General features: G+C 33.9%; 1 protein-coding gene across 1 annotated transcript; it reads left to right on the top strand.

The window, feature by feature from the left end:
• The first annotated feature begins 4,511 nt into the window (after positions 1-4,511).
• LOC141812204 (damage-control phosphatase At2g17340-like) lies at positions 4,512-17,681 on the top strand. Its single transcript, XM_074700244.1, has 12 exons — positions 4,512-4,837; positions 5,349-5,414; positions 6,360-6,426; positions 6,527-6,595; positions 6,679-6,819; positions 9,918-10,046; positions 10,639-10,725; positions 16,693-16,767; positions 16,855-16,932; positions 17,023-17,100; positions 17,181-17,243; positions 17,319-17,681. Exons 1-12 carry the CDS (start codon positions 4,668-4,670, stop codon positions 17,400-17,402), a joined length of 1,107 nt encoding a protein of 368 aa, XP_074556345.1. The 5' UTR covers positions 4,512-4,667; the 3' UTR covers positions 17,403-17,681.
• Positions 17,682-21,045: the final 3,364 nt, after the last annotated feature.

Here is a 21,045-nt window from a genome sequence, read left to right as displayed (position 1 = left end):
ATTTAGAGGTTGGGTTATAGTATTAAGTACAAAAAAAAATTTAAAATAAAAAATTTAGTTCTTCACGAGGTATATTTTTTTAAATTTTTTGACTTACAGTTAACCCATTAAAAAATATTCTTTTAGAATTTAGAAGTTGGGTTATAGTTTTTAATACAAAAAAAATAAAATAAAAAAATTTAGTTCCTCACAAGGTGTATTTTTTTAATTTTTTTGACTTACGGTTAATCCATTAAAAAATAATTTTTTTAGAATTTAGATGTTGGGTTATAGTATTAAAGTATACAAAAAATTAAAATAAAAAAATTTAGTTCCTTACGAGGTATGTTGGATAAGAAATGCAGGATAATAATCCGGCACACCCCGTGCGATTACATTTTTTTCATTTTAAAATTTTTTTATAGTTAATATTATAACTCAATATCTAAATTTTTAAAAAAATCTTAAATAATTTAAATGTATTTAAAAAAATAAAAAATAGACTACTACTATTTCGAACGCTCAAAACAGTTATAGGGGGAGTCCATGCCAAAATTGGTTAATTTGACAAAGTAAGCTCCCTCTTGGATTTTTATTCTATATGTTATTTAATTCTACCTCCTTGAACTAACATATTTTTGATGATTGTCAAAAAAGAAGGAATGGAATGTTTAAAGTTAGGATGTAATACTATTCATGATTTAATGCTCATGTTGTTCATGCTTATTGATGCTTATTGATTTATTATGCTTATTGATGCTTATTGATTTATTATCATTGAAATTAATTATTGTTATTTTATACATGCTGTATTAAAAATCTAATTTAAATAAATTTTTGCCAAACATCAAAAAGGGAGAGATTGTTAGTGCAATCTTGCTCCAAGTAATTTGGATTTTAATGTTTGACTAAAATGAGTTTAAGTTAGACAATGCTGGTGATCTAACTTGTATGGTTTGAGTCCACAGGAAAGTCCAGGAATGAAGTCTTGGCATTTGGTGAAGTCCTGGAAGCGCGACCTCCTAGCAAAGGATGAAGTCCCGGAGGCGATGCCTCTTGGTAAAGGATGAAGTCTCGGAGGTGCGACCTCTTGGAAAAGGAAGACTTAGCACGACGAAGCTAAGGGAAACGTCTCAAACTAGTGCAAGGAAGGGCATGAGGCTTGTGGAAGACGTTTGAAGGCTTGTGTCAAGGCTAAGGACTGAAAAAAAACTAGAAGGGGAGTTTCAGCTTGATCAGTTGACTGGCACTGTTGGTGCAGTCGACTGGTGTTTGATCAGAAGCACACACAGTGGTTTCAGATGGATCAGTCGACTGGTGACCAAACAGAAAAATCAATCGAGTTCATCAGTCGACTGACATTAGTCGACTGGTGATGGTGTGGTCGATTGATAGACTACCGTTGGGGTGACAGCTGGCTAATTAAATGCAGATTAAAGAGCCGTTGAAGCCCATCAGTCGACTGACCCTTTGAGCAGTCGACTGATGTACGAAAATACATAAAAATAGAAGTCGACGTCGAAGAAAACAACAGTTCATTTTCTCATCTTTTTGGCAAAACTCTAACTCTGTAAAACTTTCTTCTTCTTCCTCAAACTTCACTTATATCTTGTGAAAGGAAGAGACTGATTGTGTGAGGATTTCTCCGCCTTCAAAGTGCTCTTTGAAAAGGAGGATTTTCATAGTGGAAAAGGTCGTCTGTGTGTGTGGATCATTGGATTAGTCACCTCATAGAGGTGGATACCAAGTAAACAAACCGGGTTAGCGATTGTGCTTTTCTTTTCTTATTTTTATTTTGCTTTCGCTAATAACTTTGCAGAAAAATCGAAGAATCGCTATTCACCCCCCTCTAGCGAACGCATTGATCCCAACAATAGCTGCTTGAATGTCAGATAAACTTTGAGAGATCATAAATTTTATTTCAGGTTGAACCATGAAACACACAATATATCAAATCGAAATTTGTTTAGAGATCTATATATATTATCAAGTGTAACCCATAATGATCTAGTTTTTGGCTCAAAAAATATCTTTTAAAGGCTTTTCAAAGCTCTGAAGAATTTTAATCCTCTTTATTTAATAATATTTTTATGTTATAACATCTACGAAATCATAATTATTACAACTATAAACTACAAATATTGTAGTTGTAGCAGCTACAAATTTGTAATTGATATAACATACTCGGACCGATTCCGGATTTAGACGAAAAATATAGACATGATAATATTGAAAATAATATTAAAGAATAATCATATTATTTTATCTGGGAAAGAATGCCCTTTTGATTAAAAAAATCAATTTTCTCTTTCTTAAGATAAGTTAAGTTTTCTTCTACTATATACCACTTCTAAGATTTTCCAATAACTTTCTTAAATCGTGTTTAATTTATCATATTATTTTATCTCACGGTATTATTATTTATCAATATGTTTAGAAACCGTATGCTTTTGATAATTTTTTAATTTTTTTACTTACGATTAATCCATTAAAAAAATTTCTTTTAAAATTTAAAAATTAAATTATAATATTAAATATAAAAATTTTAAAATAAAAAAATTAGTTCCTTACTGTGCTGGATAAAAAATGCAGGATAATAATCTGACACATTCCGTACAACTAATTTTTTTTAATTTTAAATTTTTTTATATTTAATATTATAACTTAATCCTTAAATTCAAAAAAAATCTTAAATGATTGAATTATAAGTAAAAAAAATAAAAATAGTAATGTTATTATTCTGAATGCTCAAGACACTTCTAAAATATTGGAATGTACTTTTAGATTTACCATGTGCGTTGTATGTGAGACGAGGGCTTCCATCTCAGCATTAATTAGAATATAAAAATGAAACACCTATATATATATATATATATATATATATATATAATTTTGATATCCGCATGGTGCGTGATAGAAGATTCTGGGTGATCGAAAATATTCTAGGCTCTTGAAATAGGAAAAGTATTATTTTTTTAATTTTTTTGACTTACGGTTAACCCATTAAAAAAAATGTTCTTTTAGAATTTAGGGGTTGGGTTATAGTATTAAGTACAAAAAAAAATTTAAAATAAAAAATTTAGTTCTTCACGAGGTATATTTTTTTAAATTTTTTGACTTACAGTTAACCCATTAAAAAATATTCTTTTAGAATTTAGAAGTTGGGTTATAGTTTTTAATACAAAAAAAATAAAATAAAAAAATTTAGTTCCTCACAAGGTGTATTTTTTTAATTTTTTTGACTTACGGTTAATCCATTAAAAAATAATTTTTTTAGAATTTAGATGTTGGGTTATAGTATTAAGTATACAAAAAATTAAAATAAAAAAATTTAGTTCCTTACGAGGTATGTTGGATAAGAAATGCAGGATAATAATCCGGCACACCCCGTGCGATTACATTTTTTTCATTTTAAAATTTTTTTATAGTTAATATTATAACTCAATATCTAAATTTTTAAAAAAATCTTAAATAATTTAAATGTATTTAAAAAAATAAAAAATAGACTACTACTATTTCGAACGCTCAAAACACTTCTATTGGCCACCGCGCGTGCTGGATGTGCACTAGATTCGTTTGTCAGTAAAATAATATTTAAAAAATGATAAATTTCAATCAGTTTCATGGACTCAATCCCTGAGTGTAACCGATCCGGTCTCACAGAAATTTTTCACTGACCACCAGAGTGTCACTAAAATAATATTTAGACTAGACATCTACTAGATATTCAGAAGAAAATAACTTCCGAATAGGGATGACAATTAGACCCGGACCCGATGGGGAATCCGTTCCCCGAACCCATTTTGATCGGGGAATCCCCGAATCCGAGAAAGCGGGGATGGGGATGGGGAATCCCCGAATCTCGGAAAACGGGGATGGGTCGGGGATGGTATTCCAAATATTCCCCGTCCCCATCCCCGAACCCGACTTTGATAATTTCATTCATTGAGATTCATTAATTTGATTACATCCTTATCAAATGAAAAAAATAAGTCATATTGATAATGACTTGTTTGAATACTATAGTTTCATTATTTCTAAAACAAATAATACTTCCTTTTTTAATTAATAAAAAGGTAATAAATTTTAAAAAATACTTTTTAAATATGTCAGGACGGGGATGGGGATGGGTATGGGGATACCCATGGAAATACCCGCGGAGAAAACCACCCCCGAAACCCGTGGGGATCCCCGAAACCCGCTGGATACCCGAAACCCGACGGGGACGGGGATGGTATTTAAATTATGATACCCGACGGGGATGGGGACGGGGATGATATATGGGTTTGGGTTTCAGGGATGGGGATGGAGAAGACTTCCCCGTCAACCCCCGAACCCGTTGCCATCCCTACTTCCGAAGGATAAATATCATAGACAACATAAACCACTATTTTAATGATAACTTTTTTTATTTTTTAAAAAAAATACTCTTTTACATAATTAAAAACCCAACGCCGTTTCAAATTTTATCCATGAAATTTCTCCACTAAAATCTCCGCATTTAAAGAAAATTGGCCATTTTCTGGATTTTCGTGAAAAAAAAACAATTAGAAGATCGTTTACGTTTTAGCCCGGTTCGTGTCCAACTTCTCTTCTTCTTCCTCTTCTTCGTTGCACTTCGATTCTCCGCTCCGCCAAGCAGAAGCGCAGGGTGAAACCCTAGTCGCTGTCGCAGCCCAGAGAAGGGGATGGAGAGCTCCTCGCCGACGGTGCCGTTTCCGCTCCTCCAAACCCCTATCGAGTCCAATTACAGGGTTTGCACGATCCCCTACCGCTTCCCGTCTGACAACCCCCGCAAGGCCACGCCGGTCGAGATCCAGTGGATCGATGTTTTCTTGAACTCTGTTCCCTCCTTCAGGTTCTCATAAACTCTTTGCATGTTTTCGATCCATTTTATCATGATAATGAAGATTGCTGTTTTCTTTTCCACTTCAATTTTTTTTGTATGTATAGAACAAATCAAAGCGATTGATCGGAAGTTGGTAATTTGTTTTTCGTGCCATGAATATCGTAGTTAAAATTTTATTCTCATAAGCGCTTGCCTTTTCTTATATTCCCTGTTTCCAGAACCACCATTTGCAGATATATGACAGTCTGATATCGAACTGTTTTTTGGCACCATTTGCAGATATAACTAGTGTTTTGTTTTGTTTTTTTTTACTTGATAATCAAATAGAAACATTCACATATGGTTTGATTTGAATTGGTTAATTTGGTAATATTTACATCTTCATAGTTTCTACTTGTCTTGGTAGGGAACATTTTGATTTGCACCTTTTCTGGATTTTAGTAAGTTTATCGTTGTGTTTTATTGCATCTACATCTCCAATTTATACCAGTTCCTACTGTTCCTCTCTGTTATAATGCAGGCATCGAGCAGAAAATGACCCTACAGTTGTTGATGCTGCAATTAAAGCTGAAAAGTTTGCTGAGAGGTAGAGTCCTTAGGGGAGACATCTTCCTATGTGCCTTAACTAATTTTACTTTAGGAATATGCTTTTTATTATATCTTGCTGATAATGTTGTATAGTTTGCATTGGTATTATCTTTCCAAGTGAGATTCTCAGCCAATTTGTAGTAGTTTATTGGATGCTCAGGCCACTTGAATCTTCATGAGATAAACTTGTGTTATAGTACCAGTCTACTCATTCTTACCCTTCAATCAGTTATTGTATGGAAAAGAGAACTGGTCCAATATTTTGCATGATGTATTCCATACCCACTTGATTGTATCATTCCTAAGATGTATTTGGTTGATATCAGCAAGATTTTATCATACTGGAAAAAAGAGCATACTTGAAGAAGATTATTGATGAGGGTTCACCTGAATTGGTGTTTGTTATGAATATTTCTTGAGTAGTAGCTTGGGGATATCTAGGTGATCCTTCTACGTCAGTAACTATGTAGAACTACCATACTCATTTTCACTTCTATTTAATTCAAATACCATGTTTTATGTGTAAAATAATTACTTTTGAAATATTCCATCATTGAAGTTCCTTTTGTGCTATTTTTCATATCATCATTTGTCAATGGGAAGTTATTCATGATATTCCTTTAAATTCATTTTGTGTTTGAATTTTGTATTATAGTAGTTGATGTCTGTCACAGGGTGGGCATCAAGAGCTAGTCTTTTCTTGATTAGGATTGCTTTAGTTTTTTAATCATTGAGATTTTGTTTTTGTCACATGATGCTAGAAAATTTTAGTTGATATCAGGTTCCAACTTTAAGGTTTTTTTTCCCAAAATACTGTACCCTTTAACAATGGTTTGTAGTGTTTGCCTAAATAATTAAGATGTTCACCAATGATGGAAGAATACAATTTATTTGTTAGCACATTTTATCTAGTTGCCTCTTTTATTTTTCTTTGTTCATGAAGATATACGGCTATGCTCGAGGACATGAAGAAAAATCCTGAAAGCCATGGTGGGCCACCGGATTGCATTGTAAGCTTATGTTTGCAGTATTTCCTCTCTTATTCATGATTCAGTTAGGATGATTAGTCCAAATCTCAGGGAAGGTCTGATAGTTTGAGGATGATTTTAGCTTCTTTGTAGGCTTCGTGAACAGGTGCTTAGAGAATTGGGATTTAGAGATATCTTTAAGAAGGTTAAGGTAAGTGGTACTCCTAAAAGTTCTCTGAAATGATATTGTCTCTTTGGTTCTAACTCTGACAATGACACACTGTAATTTACTAGGATGAGGAGAATGCTAAAGCTATTTCACTTTTTGAGGGTGTTGTTCAACTTAATGATGCTATTGAAGATGATAGTCAACGTGTGGAAAATTTGGTTAGGGGTATATTGGCAGGGAACATTTTTGACCTGGGTTCCGCTCAGGTATCATTCATTATGCACAATCATTACATGACTAGGAAAAATAGAATAAATACTGGTTAGATTGGCATGTAAACCAATGTTTTCTCATGCATCTTTAAGTCAAGATTTCAATGCAGATACACAAACTATTTTCTTTTTATTCTTACAATTTTAAAGATTGACAAAAGTGCATAAAGGAAGATAATCTGAATAACTATAAAGTAGCTAAACTTGATGGGAAAAATTACGTAAACATAGAATTAGTTCTATTATAATGTAAGAACTAAGAATAGGGAGAAAGATATTTGTTAAATTGTAAAAACTAGAAAAAATTTAAATATTTAGATGTTAAATGCATAAAAGATGAAAATTAAAAGGCTCTTGGTCATGATAATAGGAAAGATGGAATATTTGTTTAATAAACTATTTAATAAGGAAAGATGAAAATCAAAAGATTCTTGGTTGAGACTGAAACTTATGATAGATTTGGTAATCATATATTTGTTGTTTAGGTATAGTAAGGGTAAAGAAGCTTTAAAGAAAAAGGTAGGAAAGTATAGGTCGGAGTAATATTCCTACTGATGTTCAGAAGAGTGTAGAAGTTTATGGTGTATTTTAGTTACTAGGTTATTGAATAAAATTTTATGAATTAAGAAGGTGCCAACGAAATGGAGGAAAAGGGTTTATTGCTTATTTATAAGAAATGAGAGTTTTATATAACATATTTCTAATTACAAAACTATCAAGTATAGGATCAAATGGCCTGACTAGGGGTCTGAATAGACAGCGATAAAAAGTTTCTTTGCTAACACACTTAAATGAAATTGTTAGCTCAATGCGTGTGTGATAAGTTAATAATCGTGATAACCGAAGCAAATATAAATACACACAAAAGCCTAAAACAAAAATAACAATACCAACACTAGTATAACGTTACATTCTTGTGGACAGATCATCTTTCTTATCAACTAGAGACCCTTTCATGTGACTTGCTCAAATAGAAACATTCTATTTGCTTATACCCTGCATCAATTTGACTACCAACCTCTAGTCAATTGACCTACTCTAGTTGACTAGAAACTATATCTCAATGGATTAACACTATCTTACTCAAGTTATAGTCCATAGTAAGTTGACTTTAGGTCCGAGGCTTGAGTTTGTCAACACACATGACTTGAAAGGCTTCAACAAAAATCAAGACCTAAATTGTCTAACCTTTACCTAGACAATTACAAATCTAAACAGTCTATATTGAAAACAAACTTGATATTACACATAATCTAACACAAAGTTTTACGTATTTTTGGTTCTTTCTTCAAGCTTGATGATATCCATGAGTCTGAAGCTCCTCGTGCCTTCACATTTGATCCATGATGTTCATCCTCCAAGCTTGATCACCTCAATTGTTCAATAGATATCATTGACACACAATATCAAATACACACCTAAATTAAATTGTATTGTCAAACCATCAAAACACCATAGCTAAATCTAACCATAAGGGAGGAACCATTTTCTCAACAATCCCGACAATCCATTTAAGTTACAAATGATAATAACCTTAAAAGTGCACTAGGAAATTAAAATGCAAAGCTCCCTTCATCCTTTCGTGGAACTTGTGGCTTGAGTAGAGCTACCTTTGAATCTAATGACTTTGCTTTTAGACTATGGGAAGTTTTTAACTTAAAAATGTAATTTCTCCCTATTCTTCCCTTTATCATATATCAAATATTACCAAACATATAGATAAAATCTTACGAAAATGATCACAATAATTTGAAAATAAGCACAGTGATAAAACTAAGCATTGAGCATTTGATCATCTCAGATATTCTTGCATTTATGATCATAGAATTATTTGTATATTTTCCCATTCATGTCATAAAAAAAATAAAATTCAACCAAACTATGGAAAAACATGTAGATAGGCATGTTAAGCATCATAGGATAAAGAATAACTTTTAAATGAGGTCAAGATGATTATTTATAATGTAATTAAATAATAAAGTATGAAAAACTTGTTACTGTGTTGACGCTGCAAATCTAGTTTACTAACTTTGCTGATACAATCATATTGACAAATGTGCTATTGGAACATGCCCATTCGATTCAAAAAACTTGATCCAATTGACTGAATTTATTAATATTCAAGTAGTTGCACAATATTGTGTTAATCGATGAGATTAAGTTAAAATAAACCTCCTGGGGTGCATGTTATTTGCATACAATATTGTGTTCATTGATGAGAGTGTAATTAAGATTGAATATGAAACTTGAATTCTGGGGGAAAATTTTAGAAGTAAAGAGATAAAGGCTCTAAGATAAGTAAAATAAAAATTGAATATATGAAATATACAATAATACAAAAATAATCAATGGAATACTTAAGATGGATGAGTTCAAAATCCTTGTAAGAGTTTTAAATTTCTTACTTCTATTATTAAAAAAAAAAGGAGATATTGATAAAGACATAATTGATAGAATAGAAAATTAGTGGTTCAAATATAGAGGAGCTTTTGGGAACTTGTGGGGTTTTTGTGCCTGCCCCTTATAGGCTAATAAGAAATTTTATAAGACAATCATATAAGAATGGGTTGAAGTATTGAGTTGTTAGGGAGTAATATGTAAAAAAAAGTTAATATAAAAAATATGAGAAGGTTAATATTGATTTAGGGAGTTACCAGAAAGTATTAAATAAAAAATTACTAATATTTGAGAGCAATTAGGTTTAACTCATAAATGATAAAATGAGAGAAAATAGGATGAGACAGGAGGAACAAGTTGAAAGATACAAATGATTTTATAGTTAGGTGTATTAAATCTATCAGAGTAAAAGGTAAGGAGAAAGAAAATATGTGAATAAATGATTTAAGTAATGCAAATATTATTAATGTAAGACTTTTTTTCTTTCTAATTCATATCTCTCAGGGATCAAATTCATTAACCAATCCCAAATAATTGGAATAAACAAGGTTTGATGATGATGGTGATGATGCTTGGATGTAAAATATCTTAAAACTAAATTTTCATTATATTATTGATTTTTTTTTTTCCAAAATAAAACATTTTGTTGTTGCATTAATTTATTTTGACAATTTCTTTTCTTTTCATTCTCGAAGCTAGCAGAGGTATTTGCAAAAGATGGCATGTCCTTTTTGGCAAGTTGTCAGAACCTTGTTCCTCGACCTTGGGTAATTGATGACTTGGATGAATTCAAAACAAAATGTACTAAGAAGTCTTGGAAGAAGGTTAGCTTACTCCTTTTAGCATGAGTCTCCTTCTGTTTCTTTATGACACGTAGGCTTAGGAGTAAGCAAGATTGACCCTTTTGCCTGCGTAACATCTGCTATGTCCAAGTTCCTTGATGTGTTTTTTTGCTTACATGTCAAAATCATGATAACAAACATGGTGTACAGAAATTTCTGATCTTGAGCTCTTATTTGACTGTGACATGGAAACCCAGAACAGTGAGGTGAGGTTTCACGCGCATGTGTATGCACGAGCATGACACACGCCTGATTTCCTCATTTTTTGTGTTCCAAAATTGAATCTTACAATAGGTCGTTGAACGTTTTGTCAGACCAAACTCGAATGGTTTCGAGCACGACGTGCAAATTGTGAAAGCGATTGGGCAAAATGCACGGACGGAGAAAGGAATGCCCCACTTAAAAACCTGAATTTCAATTGAACCAAAACAAATATCTACTTCATGTCTTGCACTTATTACAATTTCATGGAGTGATCCAAATGACTTTAGAGTTTCTTACTACCTGTTTCCTAAGAGCAGCCATGGTATTAAAGACTTGTACATCTAATTGAAACTATCTTTGCTTATCGCAGGCTGTTATTTTTGTTGATAATTCTGGTGCTGATGTTATATTGGGTATATTACCATTTGCAAGAGAGTTACTTCGTCATGGTACAACGGTAATATAATCTGTTAATTTACAGTTATTCTCTTATGAGCTGAATTAAACAATGTTTCTTTTCTCATTCCATTTAGTAAAGATCTGCTGGTTAATCCAATGCAAGGATACCTTAGTAATCAAAATATACCAATATCTTTGTTAATTAGCTTGTCATTAAAAGCACCTTAGCCTGCTTATAGATAGAGTTGTCAAACGGGTCAACTCATGGCGGGGCGGGCCAACCCATCAGAAATCCATCATATGATGGGGCGGGGTGGGCCAGTCCACCAACTTGGTGGGGTGGAGAATCTCCAACCTAACCCAAGGCGGGTTGCAGGTTAGGCGGGTCAACCCACAGGCCTGCAAAAAAATAAAAAAATAAAGAAAATATTAAAATTTTAAGTTTGGATTACAGTTTAAATTAGTTAGAAATTTTTAACCTTGAATTGCGGTTTAGACGGGTCAAGCCCACTAGTACATTGAGTTTTCTACTTTAATTTTAAATTTTGAAGAAAAAAATAAGTTTTCTCAACTCGTGGGTCAACTCAAGCCCGCCACGAGTCAACCCACACGGGTCGCAGGCCTAAGCAAACCGACCCATCTGAACCCACCTAAAAATGGATTGATAATTTCAACCCATCCGCCTAAATTGTTTGGCGGGGCGGGCCAACCCAACTGATCCAACCCAAATTGACGGCTATACTTATAGATGCAACAATGACTTGAAGTGCTAATACACTATTTGGTTCCAATCTTGTGCTGAGGTAACCTAGCACATAATCTAGGTTTGCATAGGTTTGGTGTGACAACAACAAAAGGTTGTTTGTCAGAATCAATAATCTCACTACTAGAGTCAAAGGAGGGGAGGGTTCCTTAAGTTGATCCTTATCATTATGTCTTTATAACTCCTAAGATAAAAGGAATAACATAAATGTTGACTTCATTAAACTTATATGAGTCATAAACTTATTCCATGCTTATAAAATAATCAAAATACTAAATTAAGAAAATTCAATGTCTAGGCTTTCACTTCCAAGAGAAAAAGGAATAATCATTAAAAATATCAACTTAGCTAATAGATTAATCTATTATTATTATTATACATTAAAGATAGAATAGTTTAATTCTTGAAAGCATCTGTCATTCTTCTCTAAAAAGGACAGTCCGATGCATGAAACTCTAGCCAATGCGGACTTCTCGCCTATGCCATTCTTCTATGTTAATGACAATTAAACTTCGACAAGTTGAATGAGTCTAGTGTATTTTTTCTAGAGTCACTTGGAACGACACTTTAATATAAAGCTAGTTCGTTGTCTTATTGATGTTTAAAAAACCTTTTGTTTGTATATTCACTAACATATATATCCCTAGTTATTTACACTTTGGTCCTTGATGCTCTCCCTTAAGTTGTCTTTAAAGATATGAAACTTTCTTTTGCTACAAATGTATTCATTTTCAGGAGTCTTTGATGATTTGGTTAGCAAATTTGCTAATTGATCATTAAAACTAATAAATAAAGTGAATCTCCATGTGGATTGTGTCATCTCTCCAATGAAATGATACTCTCTATATCTTTTGCCTTTCATGTAATACTTCTTAAACTTCATTGACTAACTATTTATTTAAAAGCTTGGGTTTTTAGGAAAAAGACCAGTTTATATAATAGATCAGTCTGCACTTCTTCACGTGTGGATAATTAGCATGGAGCAACTTAACTTCAACACAACTAGTTACTACAATGACCTAGAGGTATAAGCCTAACTATCCTCACACCTATCAAGACTCAGATTTAAGCCTATCTTCACATCTATTATAACTCAGAAGTACAACCTAGGTTCTTTGTTTTTAAATAAAGGTACGATATGAACCTATCAACCCGGTTAATTAACTAACTTTTTATCCTAAAAGATCAAACTATTCAAAAAGGATCAATAGACCATCTTACATATTCATATGAAACTAATGGGAACAAAATATCCTAACTTTAACAAAAGCAATGTGCAGACAACTTGATTGTTAGTTTGTTAGGAAAGAGACCAATTTATATGGCAAAAAAAAAAAAAAAAATCAAAAGGGTGCTTCATTTTGAAAATTATCAGAAGGGCTTCCCATATTCCAAGAATACCTTATTCCAACGCTGGTAGCAGCTTTGGCGAAAGCTACTCCAATATGCTCAAAATTACTAAGTATAGTCAAAACTGCTTTAACATTGGTCAAAGTTGCTCAAATATTGGTTAAAACTGCTCCAATTTAGCCAAAACTTGATCCAACTTACTAAAAAATGGTCAATTACTATTGGAGTATTTCTGCTACAACATAAAGTAGTTGACCAAAATTGTTTGGATCAACTTTGGTCAAATCTACTCCAGTTGGAGTAGCTAGAGCATCTTTGACCAAATATACTATAACAACATTAGACAAGGGCAAATGGAGCACCTGTGTGTGTGTGTGTGTGGAATGTTCTTTTGAAAATAAGGGGCATGTTTTAATTTTCGCCCAATTTATATAATAGACCAAGCTACACTTCATGTTTTGTGTGTGTGTGTGTCTACTATAACAACATTAGACAAGGGCAAATGGAGCACCTGTGTGTGTGTGTGTGGAATGTTCTTTTGAAAATAAGGGGCATGTTTTAATTTTCGCCCAATTTATATAATAGACCAGGCTACACTTCTTCATGTGTTGATAATTATCATGGAGCAACTTAACTTTACGACTAGTAACTATAATGACCTAGAGATATAAGCTTAATTATCTTCTTACCTATCATCTATCATGACTCAGAGATATAAACCTATCCTCACATCTATTATTACTCAGAATTACAACCTAGCTTCTTTGTTTTAAAACAAAGGTATGATATGAACCTATCAACTTGTCGACCTAGTTAATTAGCTAACTTTCTATACCAAAAGGGATCAATATAGACCGTTCGTACTTATTCATATGAGACTAATGGGAATAGGACTTCCTAACTTTAACAAAAACAATGTGCATGACAACTTAATTATTAGTTTGTCACAATAAGATTTTATAGGTCTGTTAAAGCATTGTTTAGTCATCGTTTGTTGAGTGAGATAAGCTCACATGTAGCTAAAGGCAGATATATTCTGCCTCTATGCCTGTCCTAGTCACAGTTCTAGTCATCTGCTTTTTGCTCTTCTAAGATATCATATTGCTACGAAATACAATAGCATAATGTAGATCATCTATCTGTCCTGAGTCCCAATCATCTGTTTTTTTGCTCTTCTAAGATATCATATTGCCACCAAATACAATAGCATAATGTTGATCATCTATCTGTCTTGATAATGTCAATGATCTTTTTTAGAGATTTTTTTTGTCTATCACAACATTCTTAAAACTTCTTCCTAGTAATCCTAATGTATGGCCTAAAGGAATTGCCTAATCACGCTTACTAGAAATGAGATACTGAGCCTGATGATTGAAAAGTAATTTTACTTTCTAATGAATCTTCTGTAATTCCCTGGATCAAATAACAACTCCCTCTGCCATACTATCAAATGTTCTCCCTTTGAATGAACAATTTTTATGTCAAGAAAGTACTTTAGGTCACCTAGATCTGTAGTTTGATATAGCGATTAATATATGCTTTCAACCTTGAGATTCTTGCAGGATCATCTCTAGTAAGAATGATATCATCAGCCAACGGATTTGAAGAGCTGAATTGAAGAATGACCGAGTAAATCACACCACTAGGGGTTGTTTCAGGCCATACAAAATTTCTTTTTAGTTTACATAAAAGGCCAGATTCCTTAAAAGTTTTTTTAGTTTACATAAAAGGCCAGATTCCTTCCAAGCAACAAATCTAAAATGTCAGTTTGTATACACTTCCTCATCTAGATACCATGGAGGGAAAATATTTTTAATATCTAATTGATGTAGCTGCCACTGAGAGACAACAACTTAGGTAAGAAAGAGACCAACAGAAGAAATTTTAGCTAATGGGGAGACTGTGTACATATAGTTAATGTCATGGACCTGCGCATACCTTATTGCTACTAATCAAGCTTTAAATTTGTTAATTGAACAATGAAGGGGAGTGTTACTAGTAAATGCCTATCATAGTAGACTTGAAGAGAAACAACCTCCCATGTAGTATTAGAATCTAATGCCAACATTTTATCTGTAATAGCTTGTCTCCACCTTGGATTAGATGCCTTTCAAATGGTCTTGAAAATCCTAACAAATTTTCAAGTTAAAGAAAAGCAGAATAATAGAGACAAGGAAGGATTAGAATGTGATGAGATACAACATATAAGGTGCTACAATTGTGGGCACCTTTTCTTAGGGAAATTGGAAGGTTAAGATCGAAGGAAAAATGTGGGATCTTATCAGGTGCTAGGATATCAGTGAAATCTCGACTGACTGCAACAAGATCAGCTCTTGGCCTTATGTTGTAGGTCTCTGGTGCTACTTCCTTTGTAGGAGAGGGTGGTGAAATAGTTATATACAATGGAGTAGGAATAGGAAGAATCAGATTAAGAATAGGAAAAACCGTTGCAATAAACTTGGGACTAAAGGAAGTGACATGGGTAGAGAACTGCACACATAGGACACATGTGGTTCATTGTACTAGAGTCCTTCAAGGGTTCTTGATGATTTCTTTGGATTCAAGAGCAGAAGGGTTGGTGAAGGATGGATGTCAGATGTGCAGTTTGTCGGAGAATCATGAACTAGAAAATTCAACATTTCACTTGTACTAATTACAGTTAGTGTAGGTATTAATAGAGGGTCATAAAAGTCCTTGAACTAGGTATTGGGTCCTGGAAAGGGCGTGGAGGAAGAAAGTGAATCGACGACAATCAATTGGCGGTGACGAGTGTGTGTGACGGAAAAAGAAGGCGAGTTGCAGAGGAAAGTAGAGGTGGTTTAGGAGAAACAGGCCTGTAGAAGAGACTTCTTGTAAGTGGGCATCTAGAGCCTCCTCTAGGGAGGTGGAAGGGAAAGGTGAGTTGATGGAGAGGAGGAAGGGAGGAAAGGTGTTGGTCGCTTGGATTGTAGCATGTCACATAGAGTTGCTTATGGGGTTCGTTGGTAGCGACATTATGGAAGTTCGGTGAGCCCATTGAGGTGGGGGTGGAAGGCAAGTAGGTAGAGTAGCAATTTGGTGGAATACGAGCAAACAATGCCCAAGTGATGTGGTGGGGTATGCAAGGAGAAATTAAGAAGTTTTGTGTAAGGCAAGGCGGTGTACTGAACATTGAATAAGAAATTCAACTTTGATATCAATTGATGCAACACAAGAACTGCAATCTCACATAAAGAATATAACTTATGAAGAGAAATATTATTAAACTGAAAGATGATTAGCATGGGGAAATTGAGATTTGTTTTGAAGAATTCTGCCTAAACAAAGAAATAAGGTAAGATATTCTAAGAAAGAAATAATCCTATACTTAAATATACTTAAAGATTCAATCAAACTTTGGAATAAATTTCCTATTCTCTAATTAAGATAATTACCAAATCAAAAACCACCTCATTGTAACAAGCTCACATTTCAAATTTTGAGAAATCAGAGAGACTAGAGACCAGTTTTTGCAGCATTTGGAGGCTAGATTGTCCTAAATGATTATGGATTAAAATAAGAGAGGTCAGCCACTAGAACAAATGAATGAGCAAGAACAACCATAAGTATCTGATACAATTATGGAGACTCGTATTGTAAAGCATTCGGTATGCAAGTAATGGATGAAGCACATTATATGCATTTGTGAGTGTATGTGGCCTTATTGTTTGCTTTCTATAATCACAGATTAACAAAATGCTACAGTCAATGACAAACCACCCAGCTCTTGGCTCTTTTTGGCTGCGAATATTTTATTTGTTATGCTTTCTATTAAGATGAACAATCTTTTGTTAATTTTTTCTCCATGGTTTTGGATGCTTCTTCACTGTATTTGCAGCAAACTGTTCAAATCCTCATTTTCCTGACACTTCTTTTTTCTCTCGCTTTACCCAGGTAGTTCTAGCAGCAAATGACTTGCCCTCTATCAATGATGTAACTTACCCTGAATTAGTTGAGATAGTCTCGAAGGTAAATACAGATGTCACACTTCTGTTTTCCCCCAGGTGCTATATGAGAATGGCTTGATTCTGATGTCTCTATCTGTTCTTTTCACAGCTCAAGGATCAAAATGGAAAGCTAATGGGAGTTGATGCATCTGGCCTTCTGATTGCAAATTCTGGAAATGACTTGCCGGTAAGATGCAGAAGACATTGCCCTTAACGGATTGTTAAATTTACAAAACTTCTGAGGTCAATTATATTGTCTGATATTGAGATATTTCAGGTTATTGACCTTAGCTGTATATCACCGGATCTAGCATACCTAGCAAGTGATGCAGACTTGGTTGTATTGGAGGGAATGGTAAACTATCTTTGTGACCGACTAAAAGCACATTTTGTTGTTTATGTTATCCATTACATATATATATTTCCAATTTCTAGGGAAGGGCAATAGAGACTAACCTGTACGCTCAGCTAAAATGTGACTCCATCAAGATTGGAATGGTACCGTTTACCATTTTCTTCCATTTTATATTTATTTTCCAAAATCTTGTTTAGTTTCCATTATTTTTCTGGTAGGTTAAGCATCCGGAGGTAGCTCAGTTTTTGGGAGGCAGGCTGTACGACTGTGTATTCAAGTATAACGAAGTTCTAAATTATTGAGGCACCTTCTGCATTCTTTCTTTTGTTCAATTATTCTTATAATCCACTGTCTGTCTATCGATCATCTGGAAAGAACATTACATGGATAAAATAGCAGCAAACTAATTGTAGCTTTTGGTCTTACGTAGCCAAAAATTTGCAAGTAAACGTATGAAAGTAGAAAAATAATTCATTTTTATGTATGTTTCAACGGTTAAAAGAGTCAAATGAAGTTTTAGATGAAGATTAACCATTTCAGTTATCATTGTATGGCATGTTTTATATCTGGTCGTATGTCTTCATTTCATGGCCTGTGTATGCATTACAATTGGAATATATACATCATATCTAGAAAGAAATTGTAGATCATTCCTGGATTAGCTAGTGCTAACAGACTTTATTAATTGACTGGTTAATTACCAATCCACCTTCTCTTCAAAGGCCCAACTACACCATCAAGCAGATGATTACTTTATTAATTGACTGGTTAATTGCCCTCTCTTCTTGTTCGTTGTTTCAATGATTTTAAGTAGTTGCTTCTTATGTTATTGCTTTTGAATTCAGTGACATGCTGCTCTACTTCCTGAGTTTGAGTCAATAGCTCTTCCCCTTGTTTGTTGTTTTTATGGTTAAGTGGTTGAGTTTGAGGTACTTGTGTTTGAACTCATTGTAGAGGCAACACCAACCGGCCTGCGGGAGGCTCAATTGGGGTTGAGGGGAAACTTGGCATTACTATTGCAAGTACAATGAATGAAATTCAAATGAGTCGAGGTCCACTATACATTTGATAGCTAGAACAAGGTTAAGGTTCATAGATGAAAGAAGATTAAATGGGTCAAAATTGATCATAATTTAACAGAGAAGTCCAACACGAGTTAGTAGATGAGAAGTTCTAGTCAGGTCAATTGAATACCTAGAACACGAGGTAAGATCTTTTAGCATGTGAGTTGTGAGAGATTGTGGTAACAACTTGCATTTTACTGTCTAATGGTTTTAGTCGATTGAGGGAGGTTTCTATTGACTGATGGTTGACTTGATTAGTTAGTTAACTCAGGCTGAATTACCAACCAATAGAATGTGTTCAGTTGACTCAGTTGATGCAATCAACCAATTAAGGTAGCTGTTGGCAATAAGAAGTTTATAAGAGGGTATTCTAATGTCGATTTTGTCAATAAGAGCAATAATATTTAAGTGAAAGCAAGATAGAGCAATTGAGAGACCACTATGAGAACCATTGAGTTGTTGTTTAGTGAAGCCAAAACAATGTCCTCCTCCGTAGTGGTCAATTGCAGCTTTTCGATTTACCTCCTTACAGATGGTCGTGGAACCGACCGTGTGAGACCGTTCGGGTGGCGGACTCTACCTTTTGTCGAAGAGTTGTTGTTGTTTAGCCTTCGGGGAATGATTGAGTTTGTTAGTGCGGGATAAATTTACTGAAGTGAGCAAGGGTTGAATCTCGACGAAGTCAAGGTAATACCTTCCTCGTAGTGGCCAACTGTAACTTCTCAATTTACCTCTTCACAGATGGTCGTGGGGTCGATCGTGTGGGGCCGCTGGGGTAGCGGATTTCATCTTTTGCTGAAAAGTTATTGTTGGAGCAGCTAGTGGAGCAGGATTTGGAGTGGCTAAGTTGGTTGGTTTGGTGGCTTGAAGTTCATTAGAGATTAGAGGATGGTATGAGACATTCAAGGAATCATAGGATGAGGAACTCAAAATGCAACATTGATAGTTGTGGAAAGAAGATGAATTATATAGGGAAGAGTGAAGAAGAGGGCTTTTAAAAAAGAAACTGTGGGTTTGGTGCATGTGAGAAGAAGAGATAACCATAATGGCGAATCATAGGATGAGGGAAGATAAATTCATACATGTGTAGAGATGTGAATTATATAGAATCCTTTGAAGAGATATAAAAAGGAAACTATGGATTTTGTACATCTGAGCAGGATTGGAGGACCTAGTAAGAGATAACCATAATGGCGAAGTCAAGCTGTAGAAGATAAATTCATGTGTGAGATGTGAATGTTGATAGACTCGTATCCTTTGAAGAGACTAAATCTCAACATAGGCAAAGACTAAATCATTAGGTTGATTGTTGGCAGGGCTCCAACCAATCTAGTGGTCAACTAGCTTACAAAATATTTTTGTTTATAATTGAATTGACTGGACAATCGACTGACTAATGATAACTTATATTCATCTGATGCTATAGCATGAAAGTAGAAAGCAGTAGATTGATGGTGAAATATAATCCACTTAGATAGTCGTTGCTAGATTGCAGGAGGAAGCTATCTAGAAATCAATCAACTGATTGGTGATAGAGCAATAGAATATTAAGTGAAGCTGAAAGTATTTGAAGATTATAAAAGGAGAATCAAATGGGAGATTTGAAAGTTGGTGAAATAGTGATTGTATAATTCATCAAGCCTTGTTCTCTTGTGCTCTGGTAGTCTTCTTCTAGTTCTCATTGTAAAGTTTTAAAGTTCATATTGTAAGAGGTATTTCAACCTCTAGAGGTTATCTGCGAAAGAGAAAGTGGGCTTTTGAGACTGACTCACCAATGACTCATAGGTTGTGGTGTTAGATATTAGGGTTAGCAATTGATATGCATTAATTTCGTATGTTATTATTTCCGTTGTATATTCTTATTTGTGTGACCCTAATAAGTTATTGGCAAGAGCAGAAAGAATTCATTTACAATTAGAAGTGTCTCATTTACAGTTAGAATTCGTTATTCATCCTCTCTAATTATTCAGCCAACCATCTCAGTCAATCCTAAGAAGTGGTATCTAGAATTTTATACGAGTTAATTAACATTAATTAGTTAGAAATATACCAATTGATTTGTTGACAATCCAACAATAAGTTTTGAAGTTGTTCGATCAAACAAATTCTCTAATTATTTTGGAAAAAGAAAACACAACGGTTCTTGAAAGCACTTTAGTTGGAACCAGTGATCTCTAAATTCACTTTATTTTGTCTATATTTTATTGAACCGTATACCACCTGACTTTCACTAATATCCAAATCATACACCTCTTTTCTAAAATAATTTTCATTTTGAACACACTTATCTAACCCACCAAGATATTGAAACACATTTAAAATTTCAAAAAATGAGCCATGTTTTATCGGATTTGAAATCACTATTTGTCTTGAAAAAAGCTAACTTTTTTTAAAATCTCACAATGGGTTTAATAAGGTGAGGAATCAGGTGAGGGATCAAAATTAAAGGGTAGGATTATATTTAGGAGAGTCTCAAGAATTTACTCTCCTTAAGAATATATTAGTAGTACCGATACTGAACTAGAGAGGAGTGGCTGGGGTGAGTAGCTTGGATGGATTGTTGAGAATGCAACAGAAATTTAAAAATATAACACAATACAATACATAATCGATTTTACTTGGTTCATCATCTCTTAAGATGACTGTGTCTAAAGTCTAATCCTAACGACTATCATCACTAATCCTCCTTCTCAAATACTTTCGGAGACAGAGAAACCTCTTACAATCTCATTTATACAACCATACAAAAACAAAGTAAAGATACAAAGACAATCGAAAGAAAAACACTTTACAAGTGAAAACTTTGCTTTGAATACTTCTTTATTTCTTTGGATTGTCTGTTGATGGTAGAAAATACAACAGCACTTCATCTCCAATTTCT

This window comes from Curcuma longa, chromosome 18, assembly GCF_044706935.1.
Source record: "Curcuma longa cultivar G26 ecotype Majalengka, Jawa Barat chromosome 18, ITB_CL_G26_1.1, whole genome shotgun sequence".
NCBI lineage: Eukaryota > Viridiplantae > Streptophyta > Magnoliopsida > Zingiberales > Zingiberaceae > Curcuma > Curcuma longa.
This window is presented reverse-complemented; position numbering and strand designations above follow the sequence as displayed.

Bases quoted from the DNA above. Each gene is read 5' to 3' on its own strand.
- LOC141812204 (XM_074700244.1), top strand. From the start codon at position 4,668: ATGGAGAGCTCCTCGCCGACGGTGCCGTTTCCGCTCCTCCAAACCCCT. The intron at 4,838-5,348 runs GTTCTCATAAAC...GTTATAATGCAG, and splicing joins AACTCTGTTCCCTCCTTCAG to GCATCGAGCAGAAAATGACC. The intron at 6,427-6,526 runs GTAAGCTTATGT...GGATGATTTTAG, and splicing joins GTGGGCCACCGGATTGCATT to CTTCTTTGTAGGCTTCGTGA.